This window comes from Ovis canadensis, chromosome 11, assembly GCF_042477335.2.
Source record: "Ovis canadensis isolate MfBH-ARS-UI-01 breed Bighorn chromosome 11, ARS-UI_OviCan_v2, whole genome shotgun sequence".
In the NCBI taxonomy this organism is placed as follows: Eukaryota; Metazoa; Chordata; class Mammalia; order Artiodactyla; family Bovidae; genus Ovis; species Ovis canadensis.
Genome location: NC_091255.1, coordinates 26,910,461 through 26,923,821, shown reverse-complemented (window position 1 = coordinate 26,923,821; position 13,361 = coordinate 26,910,461). Strand labels below are relative to the sequence as shown.

At 57.2% G+C, this 13,361-nt stretch overlaps 1 protein-coding gene across 6 annotated transcripts in view; it reads left to right on the top strand.

The window, feature by feature from the left end:
- RAB11FIP4 (RAB11 family interacting protein 4) overlaps nt 1–7,929 on the top strand; it is a 104,775-nt gene extending 96,846 nt beyond the window's left edge. For all 6 annotated transcript variants that reach the window (XM_069602893.1, XM_069602898.1, XM_069602897.1 and 3 more), the window contains 6 exons: nt 706–846; nt 2,748–2,829; nt 3,327–3,464; nt 3,557–3,715; nt 4,772–4,915; nt 5,912–7,929. In XM_069602893.1, coding sequence (XP_069458994.1) covers nt 706–846; nt 2,748–2,829; nt 3,327–3,464; nt 3,557–3,715; nt 4,772–4,915; nt 5,912–6,028 — 781 coding nt within the window. In that variant the 3' untranslated portion in view covers nt 6,029–7,929. The remainder of the gene's footprint in view (nt 1–705; nt 847–2,747; nt 2,830–3,326; nt 3,465–3,556; nt 3,716–4,771; nt 4,916–5,911) is intronic.
- The last annotated feature ends 5,432 nt before the right edge of the window (nt 7,930–13,361 follow it).

The window sequence follows — 13,361 nt, the reverse complement described above, 5'->3', positions numbered from 1 at the left end:
CCTGCCACCTGTGGGAGGGGTCCAGGCATTGCTGTGCCCTCCCCCCGACAGAGGCCCACTGAACACAACTTGATGAGGTGGTGTGTGTAGAGTATAACCCTCCTGAAACTTGGTAAACTGATCCCCACCCAGGGTCTGGTCCTCAACCTTGGAGGACTCAAAGACAGGTCCTCTTGTGCAGCCCAGAGGGTCAGCCTCCCAGAGGGTCATGTCCCGGAGTGGTACACCATCCTGGCCACGAGTCACAGGGTTAGAAGGTCCACAGTGGTGCCAGGCCTTCCCCAGCTCTGGCGTGCTCACCACCGGCCAGGACGTGCCCATGTTTGCAGTCAAGGTGCCCAGTGAGCTGAACTGTTGATCAGAGGCATCCCGTCCTGGAAGGGAGGGAGTGAAAAGAGGAGGCGAGGCCTCTGGGCTGTTTGATCCGGCTGCAGTGAGGCCGGCCCTCTCCGTGCTGCCCTAGGAGACCCGCTTCTCCCCTCTGGACTGACTGCCGGCACCGCCCTTCGGTGGCACGCGTGGCTGGCCCGCCTCTCCTTAGCTTCTGCAGGGTCCCCTGTTCATCTGTCAGTAGAGCTACCAGCCCACAGTTGGGTTGTCCGTGACGTGGGGTCCGGGGCTCCCCTTGGTCGCAGCCTAGGTTGAGGGGAGGAGAGTGAGGCCACGAGAGCTGGCCCTGCACTGGGCCCGCATGCCTCTCCGCAGGGTGCACGAGCTGGAGGAGATGGTGAAGGATCAGGAGACCACGGCCGAGCAGGCCCTGGAGGAGGAGGCGAGGCGTCACCGCGAGGCCTACAGCAAGCTGGAGCGCGAGCGCAGCACGGAGATCGAGCTGCTCACCACCAGGTGGGTCCCTCTGATGCCTCTGCGGGCAGATTCAGTCCCATTATTTAGATGGGAAAACAGCCCACAGGGAAGCCTCTGGTCCTAACAGTTCTCCTTTTGATACCTGAACGCCTGGGCGTGTTCTCTAGGAAGCAGGTAAAAGAATGTGCAAAGTAACATTTTTCATAGTAGGTCCAACTGGAAGTGATGCTTTATCCTCAGTGTTCTTGCTGGGAGAATCCCAGGGATGGGGGAGCCTGGTGGGCTGCCGTCTATGGGGTCGCACAGAGTCTGACATGACTGAAGCGACTTAGCAGCAGCAGCAGAGCATAGGTTAAGGGAATATGCACACACTGGTCTTGCCCTGAGTCCTGGGCTGGGTCTGCTGTCCAGGCTTGGAGCGCCCCCTGCTGTTGGGTTCTCCCCGCCCCTGAACACTAGGGAGCCCTGACCCGGCGACCCGGGGGCAGAGGCTGTGCAGGGCTGCCCCTGGGCCTGAGCCACAGCTGTTTGCACCGGAGGGAGGCAGGGGAGGACGACCTGGGGGCCTGGCGTGGTCACCCGCTAGCTCTGTGACGTTGGACGTCCTCTGTCTCTTCCTGGGCCTCAATATCCATCCGTCAGCCTCCCCGTAGAGTGAGCAGGAAGGCAGATGGGCTGCGGCACAGCTGACCACTGCACCTAGGTGGGGACTCTGAGGATGTCCAAGGCCCTCTCCCCCGACCCAGGCCAGAGGCCCTCCTGGGCCCCTGACACAGTGGATGGCTGCCCCCCTTCCCCTCAGGCCCCTTGCTGCCCCAGGCTCTGAGCTGAGCCTTGGCGAGTCTGCCCTGCCCAGCCTGGGGTGGGAGGTGGTTTCTCACTTCTCACCTCACGGCTGGCAGGGTCAAGCAGGCCCAAAGGGGACTGGGCGGGCCAAACCTCCATGCAATCAGAGACACCCCGCCCCGCCAATTTCCCTGAATTGTCCACTCATGTTCTAGAAGCTGCTGTTTTGCACCTGTTTCTTAATGAGCCTGGTCCCTCATTCAGCATCACGTCCTCTGCCTGCTCTGACAGCCGGCCAGTCGGCTGGCTGAGAGGCGGCTGGGATGCAGGTGGCTGTGCGGGCCCAGGAGGCCGGCCCTTTGCCTGACTCCAGGGGGCGCTGTTCCCTCGGGTGCTCTGTGCCTCACGTGAGGCGGCCTCCTCAGGTAGGTGGGGGCAGGTCTGAGATCCCCTCAAGCCCTGGAGAGGGGTTTTTTTCTCCTGGGGAGCCCAGTGGACACCTGGGGCCAAGGAGCCCTCCATCCAAGGAGGATGCAGCAGTGGGAAGGAGAGGGAACGCCCTGCTGGGAATGGCCCAGCACCCCCAGGGCCACTGGCTGGCGGCCCCGCTCACCGGCCCCTTTTTGGGTCACGTAAAATCGACCTGGACACCCCCTTGTGAACACTAGCACAGAGGGTTAGAGGGTCAGAACCACTGCCCGTGGGCGTCAGAGAACACGCCAAGGGAAGAGCCCCAGGGGAGAGCGAAAACCAAGTATGGTGCGTTCGTTGCCTTCAAACTGTGGATCCTCACAGGAGGGCCCCGCCATGGACACCGCAGGAGGATTCTCCATTTAGCAGAAAAATACCACTGCTGCCTCTCCCTCCATGGGGTGTTTCAGGCCCTAAGCACGTATGTACAAAGAACCCTGTGCTCTTATTCATTCCCAAGTGAGTTTTTCCTTTTATTCAAAGATGATAGTAATTCAGGATCTTTATCATTTTGCCTTGGATGACAGGGAGCTCACAGCCATACTACCATTTGGAACAATTATTCATATTCTCTCTCTCTCATTTTCTGGTATCTTCCTTCCTCTAGGGAGCTGAGAATTGCTACAGACTGTCAGGCTGTGAGATAACCTCCATTTCTGACATTCTTGTCCTCCTTTCCCCAGAGTGCAGCAATTAGAGGAAGAAAACACCGAGCTTAGAACAACGGTGACTCGGCTCAAGTCACAAACAGAGAAGCTGGATGAGGTGAGCGTTAGGTTCAGGCATTGCTCAGACTTGGATCTTGAGCTGAATCCACAGAGAGGCCGTGTTGGCTATTGCTGGCCTTTCGGTTTCTAGTTTCTGAAATTCTCATTGCCCTAGCCAAAAAAAAAAAGGGAACAAAATACAAATAGTTTGTCTTTGCATATTTCTGATTTTCCAAATGTTGTACAGTGAATACGTTTCTCTGTATTATGGGGGAAAATAAGGAGAAAGAGGCCAGATTCTGTTTGGACTCTTACCTTCTATTCAAATCCATCTGGCATCATTGAAGGACTGTGGAGACCTGAGGCTTTTCTTATTGCAGCTCTAGAATTAGGGGTCTAGCTGTTTCTTTAATTCGTGCCTTGGAGGGCTCTGTCCTCCGGGCTGGTCTGATTGCCTGTTTGTCGAGGTAGCTGCCCCAGGCCCCCAGCAAAGCCCCCCAGGGCGCAGCGGGCCCCCTGGGAACTCTCCCCTTGCCCCGGTCTCCCTGGCTGCAGGAGCGGCAGCGCATGTCAGACCGGCTGGAGGACACCAGCCTGCGGCTCAAGGATGAGATGGACCTGTACAAGCGCATGATGGACAAGCTGCGGCACAACCGCCTCGAGTTCCAGAAGGAGCGGGAGGCGACACAGGAGGTGGGTCGGTGGGCTCCAGGGCGCCCCACCCTACCCCACCCCACCAGCCCCCCGCATCCGTGCTCCTGCCAACCGGCCTCTTTCCCCCGCAGCTCATCGAGGACTTGCGGAAGGAGCTGGAGCACCTGCAGATGTACAAGCTGGACTGCGAGCGGCCGGGCAGGGGCCGCAGCTCGTCCTCCAGCCTCGGCGAGTTCAACGCCAGGGCCCGAGAGGTCGAGTTGGAGCACGAGGTCAAGCGGCTCAAGCAGGTAGGCCCCGGGAGCCCCCATCCCAGGGCACGAGGTGTCCGGGTCCCCTCGGGGTGCGTCTCCTGTTCAGGGCTGAGCGTCGGAGCGCCTCCTTTTCCCTTGTAACTAGTTGCCTGCTCCTCGCGACACCTTGATCATCAGGCCCGCTCAGCCCTTTCTCACAGCTCAGACGAGGTGGGTGGAAACCCCAGGGTCGGTCTCTGCTCAGCATCCATGACGGGAAACAGACACCAGTCTTCTGTCCTGGGCACGTGGGAGAAGGAAACCTCACTCAGCTACACATCAGTGTCTCCTACCCCGAGCCCAAGAGTCCATTTCAGAGGGTTCCTGGACGCTCTCCTGTGACTGGGCCGCCCTTGGGGGTGGGGGAAGCAGGATCAGGAGGGGCAGTGACCCAACGGGGGCCTGAGGGTGCTCAGAGACCCTGCAGAATTAATTATCCCTGTGGGGCAGCTCCTCAAGGTCCCCGTCCCACAGCAGTCCTAAACCCCAGCCCTTCTCAGCCACAAGGGGGCGCCTGGGGTCCCAGATGTGAGCAGGTAGGAGCCTTGAGGCAAAAGCTAGAGCATGGGGCTGGTCAGCTGGCTCTGGGCAGGAGGCACACAGGAGCCGAGGGCACCCTGGAAAGAACTCCCCAGAGCAGGATTCCTGAGCCCGACTGCAGGAGGAGCCAAGGAGACGAGCTGACCTGCCACCCCAGGGACCCAGAGCATCACTTTCCCTCACCAAGGGCCAGTGTTGGAGAAGGAGCCACTGAGTGGGCAGTGTCCTCTGGGGCCCCTCTTCCGGCTCACCCACCCCCAGGGAAGAAGGGGTGGTCTGGAGCCATGCTCCTCCCTGGAAACCTGGCTCCCTGAGCAAGGCTGTAACTCCTCCTCAGGACCCCAAGCCCCTCAGGACCCAGCCCTCCTCGCCCTGGAGCCCAGCAGAGGCCAGGTCATCTGTGGGTGTCCTGGACTGGCCAGTGACGCACACCCTGGGGCATGGTCAGGAGGCCATGGACGCGGAGCAGTGGGTCCCGGTGGGAGTCAGAGTTGCCTGTGTCCCCCTCTGCAGGAGAATCACAAGCTGCGAGATCAGAATGATGACTTGAATGGACAAATCTTGAGCCTCAGCCTCTACGAAGCCAAGAACCTCTTTGCCACCCAGACCAAAGCCCAGTCCCTGGCAGCGGAAATAGACACAGCCTCTCGCGATGAGGTAACATGTCCACACGCTCTGGCCATGGAGCCTGGCCCTCGCCCGTGAGTCCTGCCCCGGGGCAGGAAAAGCAGGCCCGGGCCTGGCCCCCTGGGCGTCCCCATCTGCAGTGACCCCGAGTGATGGGGCAGAGCAGTGAGAGGAGGCAGAGCTAAGCCTGCTCCAATTTCCTGTATGTGGTGGGAGGAGAGTGCGGTTGGGAGCAGAGCAGAGTTTGAATTCGCTTGGTCGGGAGTGCCAGAATGGCCCGTTGATGTCATCAGTGTGCGATCCAGGGGAGGCCGGATGTCCCCTGGACCCAAGCCAGCAGGAGAAGGATATTAGCGTTTTGGGGGGCACGTGCTTGCAGTATGTCTTCATTTAATCTTCTGAGAACACGAAGGCTTTCTGAACACTTCCATGTCACAGATCGGGAGACCAGGATCACCCAAGATCACCCAGCTTACGGAGAGAGAGGAACCCAGGTCCCTAGCACCAAAGCCCACTCTTTCTGCCCCACTGGGGTATGGTTATGAAAGATCAGGCCTCCAAGATACCCAGGTTAGATTTCAACACGAGTCACCGAACCCCTTTACCCTGTGCTGGGGACACGCAGCCAGGAGCTGGCCCCTGGCCTTGAGTGCCCACATGAGCCGAGCACCAGCCTGCGGGCAGAGGCGCATCCCATGGACACGGCAGGAGTCGACCTGGAGAAGGACAGCGGCAGGACTGGGGGTGGCGAGAGGAAACAGCTGGTGGTCTTAGGGTCTTGGGACATTGGGTGTCACTCCTGACTATAAGCGCCTCTGGCCAGCATTCTCTGCCTTTATCAGCAACATCGCACACATCTGGGCTCCCCTAAATGGGCCAATGATCTGGGCCTCTCTGGGGGTGTGGCCTGTGCCTCTGCACCTTTCCCCCTGCCCAGGCTCTGAGGCTGGTTTTGTTGGGACACTGGCTCTGCCCACACCCCGGCCCCCCGCCTGGCCTCTGACCTCGCTTTCTTGTTCCCTCCAGCTCATGGAAGCCCTCAAGGAGCAGGAGGAGATCAACTTTCGGCTGAGGCAGTACATGGACAAGATCATCCTAGCCATCCTGGACCACAACCCCTCCATCCTCGAGATCAAACACTGAGACGAGGGTGGCTGGCTGCAGAGCAGCCGCAGGACCCCCAGAGCCCAGGATTCAGGGGCAGAACCCCGCCCGAGGATGCGGCCCGGGCCGGGCCTCCCACGCACGCTGTAAATGTGCCTCTGGGCACCGCTGTGTAATGTGTACTGGTGTGTATGTGGGGAGGCCGTGCACACAGCAGAGCGTGATCCTGGGCAGCAGCTGTGGCGCCACCTGCGCCATCAGCTGTCCTGTGTTTTGCGGTCCCTCTGCCCCTCGCACAGGGGGGCAGAGGGTTGTGGAGGTGGGCAGGGGCGAGGTTAGCCAGCAGGAGTTACTGTAATGACGAGAGCTAGAAGAAGCTTACGTTTCAGATACTGGACAAAATGATTCTACCTCTGGGGACAAGGATTGAAAAGCATTCTAGTTCGACAGGCTCTTTGACCCCCATCCCTGTTTCCCCTTCGGAGCGGGGGCAAAGTGACGACCTTTTCCAGGAGCTTGAATGCCTCACCAGCCTCCTCGGCCACCTTTCAGGCCCAGGTGCTTGAGTTCGGAGAGAAGGAAAGAGGTGGGGGGGGGGGGGCGGCATGTCGGGGGTCCTCACAAGCCCTTCCTGCATCCAGCAGCCCCCTGTGAGGCTTGTGCACAGTGTATCCAGAGGACTCAGGCTTGCAGAGGAGCTGGAGGTGCAGAGGGTTGGGGGTGGGGGCCAGCCATCATCCTGAGGGTTCTTGGCATTTTGAGAGTTCTCCGTAAACCTGCCCATCCCTGCTCACCTACCTCTCCTTTTCTGTCTTGGTTATTTTTTAAGACCATGAAAAACAAGCGGCATTGTAAATGAAGGATTCAAAGAAATGGGAAGGGGATGGGGACGATCTAGGGCACGCGCTGACATTGGGCAGCCAAAGACACGGTCACGTCCTTGTCAGCCTCCTTTCTGGGAGCTGCCTTGTAGGAGAGAGGCGTGGATGGACCCTCTCAACAGCTCCCAAGGGCTGGGAGTGGGCCTTGACCTGTCCCTGGGCACAGCCTTAGGTTTAGGTTTTCAGAATCCATGGTCTGGGTTTGGCTCTGCCGGACAGTGAGGCCCCTCTCTCCCAGCCTCTAGAAACACGCCTGTATTCGGGTCTCAGCTGTGCTGGTGTGAGAGACAGTTGGGGAAGTTGCAGGGAAATCTTAGTCTTCCATGCTGCTGGTGGTGGGTGGTGGTTTAGTCACTAAGTTGTGTCCAACTCCTTGCAACCCCAAGGACTGTAGCCCACCAGGCTCCTCTGTCCATGGGATTCTCCAGGCAAGAATACTGGAGTGGGTTGTTATTTCCTCCTCCAGGGCATCTTCCTGACCCAGGGATCAAATCCATGCGTCCTTCCTCGGCAGGCAGATTCTTTTACCACTGAGCCACCTGGGAAGCCCAGTTACAGATTTTAAGGGAACAAAGAAAGTGAAAGTGAAATTGCTCAGTCGTGTCTGACTCTTTGTGACCCCATGGACTGTAGCCTGCCAGGCTCTTCTGTCCATGGGATTCTCCAGGCAAGAATACTGGAGTGGGTTGCCATTCCCTTCTCCAGGGTATCTTCCCGACCCAGGGATTGAACCTGGGTCTCCTGCATTGCAAACAGACGCTTTACCCTCTGAGCCATCAGGGAAGGGGACAAAAAGGTCAAAAGACATAGCTATGACCAGGCCGTGGCTATATCTGAACCGCAACAGAAACAATAAATCAGTGTGGACTCCCAGTTCTGTTTCAAAGGTACAGATCAGCCTGGTGACACAGTGGAAATTCACCCTCTGGATCTTTCATGTGATCTTTTGTTCTAGGCGGCTGGGAGCAGATATGGTACTCTTCTTTGAGTTTTCCAGTTTGTCTCAATTTTGTGTGGCTTGTGAACCATATCCTTAATCCAAATACAGATAAATGCGCATGGTCTTATTTCCAACGTCCCCCCCCACCCCCCCGCCGCAACCCGCCACTGCCGTTTGTTTCCTTCAGCCCTTCTCCTATGAAAGAGAAGGCTTGGGCACGTTGGGGACACGTGTGTGCAGAGGAGAGAGGGCTGGGAAGGTGAGCAGGGACTTGGGGACTCGGGTGTGTTCCCACTGACAGCAGGGCTTCAGCCAGGACTGGTCTTCATCCCGTTCCAGTCACTCTTGTTGGATTTTGTAGCTTCTGTTTAAGCCTGTGCGTGGATCTGATCCCAAGACTTTGGGGCCACCCGCACCAGGAAGAGGAGGACGGGAGTGGGGTGGGGGGGGTGGGGGTCAGTTTCCTGGGAGTCTCTCGACCCCTCAGGACTCTGGTCTCCTTGGGGCCCCCAGGGGTCTAAGCAGAAGCGGCAGTGGAAGGAAGGCGTGGGGAGTGGGTCTCTGGAGAATTTGCTAAGAGGAAGGAATGGCATGAATGAAGACCGGAAAGCTGATGACTCACGCTGCGGCTTGGGTCTGGGTTTTATATGAGAAGGCATCCTGCAGAGAGGCCAGCCCGATCCGGGTCCTGGCCCGTGGGGGTGGGGCTCGCCCTGGGGGAGGAGCATTTTATGGGTGACGGTGTATATGCTCTTTAGCCGCACTGATGTGGAATTTCAGGGGAGGCCGCAGAGGCCTGAGTTTATAACAGAATGTGGCAAGGAGTCTCCACCCAGGGGAAAGCGGGTGGAGAAAGCTGTCAGCCTGAAGGGGGCGCCACGCGAGCCGACTCCCCCAGGAAGCTCTGGTCCGAAAGCCCCTCCGGACCTGGTCTGAGAACCGGGCTGACTTTAAATTGAGGCTGAGTTCCATTTAACACATGCCCCAAGTTAAATCCACCCTTCTTCAGCCATAATACACCCAATAGGCTTGTTCAGATCCTGTAGCTTTTTAGCCTGAGAGGGGGCGATGCCACAGGGCTTCCAAGCCACAGCCCCTGTGCAGGTTCTAAAACAGGGTCTTGGTGGTGGGGCTGCTGGAGAATACACAGGATGCCCCGTGAAATGTGAATTTCAGGCAAAACAATTTTCAGTAGGTGTTCCATACAATATATTTAAAATGACATTTTGGGATATATTTAAAATGACATTTAAAAAATTCTGGTAACTGGGCCCTATCCCCAGAGATTCTGATTCCGTTGGTGTGGGGGGCAGCGCAGGCATCATTGGAGTTTAAGAATTCCCCAGGTGATTATAATTTAACTGGGTGCCCCGGGTGGGTTTCGTTTTTGCTAAGCCTGGCAACTCTACCAAGTAGGGATTAGCAATGACTTTGTCTGCAGGTTTTAGAGGTTGTTTCGGGGTGTGGGGAGGGGGTTCTGCTGCAGGTTCACATATGACATGACCCTGGGCAGTCCTCACATTTAATCAGAGCCCCAACAAAATTCGTTGAACCAGCAAGTCAATGTCTAAAAACAAATTAGAGTTAGATAAGTTATTTTAAATTTGCAGATTCTTTGAGAATTGTCAAAGAGAAATTATCCTTTATCTGTAAACTCCTAATCTATTTCTAACCCATTAAAAACAGAGTTTGACAACCTCCCGAAGTACCCAGACCTGAAATAGTAATAGTGGGTCTCAACTTGGGCTGTGCATTGGAATCATTAGGGAGACTTTTTTTAATGCTGCTGCCTGGGCCTCCAGAGATTTGGATTCAGTTGGTGTGGGTATGGCCCAGGCACCTAACTGTTCAGAGAGCTCCCCAGGTGATGGTAATGTGCAGCCAAGGTTGGGACTTCTAGGAGGCAGTTGGCCAGAGGCAGAGAAAACCTCTGTTGGGCTTGTTAACCTAGGTGCTAGGTAACATTGAATTCTCCTGCTGAGACGTTGGTGATGTCAGATAGTGAGATGTTAGCAGACCCCCTCACACCCAGGAGGGGAGGCCAGATGCCTTCAGGAGTGGGTAGATCCAGCTGTTCTCAGGAGCCTGGAAAGTGAAAGTCATCCGATTCTTTGGGACCCCATGGACTGTACAATCCACGGAATTCTCCCCTTCTCCAGGGGATCTTCCCAACCCAGAGATTGAACCCAGGTCTCCCACACTGCAGGCGATTCTTCACCGGCTAAGCCACCAGCCTACGGGTTAGCAAACCTGAGTGGGCAGGTTGGTCTTTGCCTGTTGCTCATGGAGTCGGTGGGTGGCAGGTGTTGGGATGTATCAGTCAGAGGCCCAGTGATTAAAGTGTAGGTAGAACAGAGTTGGGGGGTGGGTGCTGAAAGCGGCCTCAGAAATAGCAGCTACCTACTGGCATAGCTGAGCTCAAGGGGATTCCCGCTTTCTGATCTGTTTTCAGATTGGGTGGATAAAGGTCACCACACCAGCATCCCTCCCCAGCCCTGGAGGCTTCAGGCTCTAATCTGCTGAACTCCTGGCCCAGCCAGGTTCTGGGGGTCAGGAAGGCAGGCTCTTTTGTTCCAATGAGAGACTTAGTAGCAGGGAAAAGACCCGCAGGAGCCAGTGGGGCCTGGTGGACCGGGGAGAAATTTCAGCCCTTTTTTTGTGCTGCCTAGGTGTGTGGGTTTAATGCATTAGCAGATTTAAACCTAAAAGCTAATTATAGACGTGATCAGAGCAGGGGATGTGTGGGGATGGTTGCGGTGCCCAGGCAATGACTTTGTTCGCCTGGCAGGTCTACAGCGACTCTCCTAAGGGCTGAGGTGGGTTGTAGACTGAGGAGGGGGCAGTGCAGAACTTCAGAACTTTCCTCGGGCAGCCCCTCTCCTGTGATGCTTCAGGCTCATCAGGGGCCACCTGGGTGACCCTTCCCTCTGCTGACCTTAAGGATCTCCAGACCCTCCCAGCCCATTCTGAGCGGACCAATGAGCGGGCAGGGAGAATGAGGGGCCGGAGCCATGGGCTTGCCTGCCTTCCTGCCCGCCCTTCTGCCATGTTCCTCTTTCTTGGGGAAACAGGCTGCCTTCTAGAAAGGTCTGTTTCTAAAAGCGTAGACCCTTCGAAGCTCGATGTCACGTGACGTTGGTGCTCCAACATCGTAGGTTTCTCTCTTTGTTTTCGTTGTGACCGTAAAGGAGGGCCGTCCGCCCGGCGCCACCAGCAGGGGGTGGCTGAGCTGGGCACCCCGGGGCCACCCCGTTGGGGGGTCTAGGCGCTGCAACCTCAGGAGACAGGCTTCCTCTGGGCCCTCGGCTTTGCTGTGCTGCACAGGCTGTGTTTTGTCTGCATGGTTTGGGGTCGTTGTCTTTGTGCCTTCTCCCCACCTCCCGCCCCCCATCACCCTGTACAGGAGTTCCCACGTTTCCACTGCCCCCTTTTCTACGTCGTCTTGGTTACCCTGGCCCTGCCTCTGCCCAAGCCCTGTAAAGCATACAAAGCAGCCCCTCTGTGTCCACGCGCCTCCGCCACACGAGGCTGACCCCCCGCACGCCATCCCCAGGCCCTCCACCTGCTCGGCCACTCAGACTCGCTAACCTGGGACAGATGTTTCATTCCGGTCCCTAGCGTGGGGGTCCTGGGCCCACTCAGCGCCTCACCCAGCCTGCCGCTCTTTAGGAACCCTGCACACTAGAAAAGGTTGTGTGCAAAGCAGCTTCTCCCACAAACCCCTCCCCGAGTCGGTGTCAGTACCTGTAGCTGGCAGAGCACACCTTTCTCACCTGGGGTGTTGGCCTGGCAGTGATTGTCATGGGTCTGCAGCCACTCTGGGCTCCTGGGAGGATGCATCCGGGCCCCCCGGAGGAAGCTCCTGGCTCCCAGGGCTTGACGCCAGGCCTGGGTTCAGGGCCACCGCCATCTGCTGTCTGAACAGCTTCAGACCCCAAGCGGGCAGAAGGAAGAGGCTTCAGGCTGCGTCCCCCGCCTGCCATTAACAACCGCCGAGCTCTTCCACCCAAGGTGCTCTGACCCGGGTGCCGTTAAATCCCTGGTGATGTCAGGACTTTGAGTCACTGAGGCGCCCAGCTCCTTCCACTTTCTCCGCTGGGTCTCCAGAGCTGAGAGGGATGAGCTGCACGCAAAGGCTCATCCAGGGGGTGGTCAGGTGCCTCTGATGCATCGTGGGATTTCACCCGAGTCTTCTGCCCCTGGAGCCTCCATCCAGAAGCAGGCTTAGCTCTGGGGCTGGGGTGAGACCCACATCCAGGCCCCAGTGTGGGGAGAGGGGGTTGAGGCTCCAAGGCTGAGTCCTAGGGTCCCAAGCCCTCTGCCTCCCGCCTGCTTCTGGGCCAAAAAGGAGCAGGCTTGCAGAGGCAGGCTCCCTGGGGAACTCTCGTGTACAGACCAAGATGTAAATAAACACTTTGCTTTTCTTGCCTGACTTGATGGTGTCTCTGTGCTGGGGGAGGGAGGGTGGAAGAGGGGAGGCCTGGTCTCAGAACTCCTGGGGCCAATCTCTCATAGGAAGAGCGGGCCTCACCCAGTGTACCAGGTAACAGTCTCCAGGGCAGGGGCTCACCCTGCAGACCCTCCTGTGAGCCTGCTGTCCCTGGGAGAGGAGATAAGGATCCCATCATCATCTCTGGTGAAGTTTGAAAACTGTCCTCTGGGCAGCCATGTTCACTTTCTCAGCCGGGGCCTCCCAGGGTTTCAACTTGCTCTGGTCACTAGCTGGGTCCCGGTGCCAGCTCCCTCTGTGTCCCCTCCTGTGCCTCTCCTGGGTCCCAGGCCCACGTCCTCCACTTGAGCCTGGTTGCACACCAGGCTGCCAGCCTGAGTCCTGCCAAGCCCTGGAGGTGAGTAGCCAGACCCCCAGAGTCCCGCCTTCTTGTCTGCTCCTGGTGGTTATGCGATTCCAAATGTCGACTGGGTTCACAGGCGCCCAGCCTCTGGAGGTAAGTTATTGGCCCAGGCCCCCACAGAGACCCTGGTGCCATGGGTCTGCCCCGGTGGGTGGACGGTGCCCCATTCAGTGGATTCTCACGGCCTCCTGGGCTTACGTCAAAGTCATCTTGCAGCACTGGAAGTCGTGTGTTCTAGACCTTTACTCCCCTCCATCCTCCTAACCTGCCTTTCCTTTCCTAACTAGGGTTGCCAGACTCTACAAGTCAAAATACAGAACACCCAGTTAAATCTGAATTGGAGATAATTTTTCAGTATAAGTACGTCCCAAGCAATATTGTTATTCATCGTTTATCTGAAATTCAAATATAAGTAGGCTTCCTGTATTTTATCTGGCAAATCTATTCCCAACTCCTTTGAGGAGCCCTCTCCTGCCAGCCAGGTGTTTCCAATTCCTGAGCACTGGACCCACACCGCAGTTTCAGAAACAGCTTCCTTCTTAGTGTGCCATTACTCTTTTTTGAGACTGGTTCTGCCCCTACCCCAGCCATCCAGAAGCAACTGCCGACCTTTACAGAATCTGTAACCCTCTTGCACCTTGGGGTGTGTGTTGAGACCTGAAGTCCTGAAAAGGTGAACTCAGTGTTGTCAAGGAAGC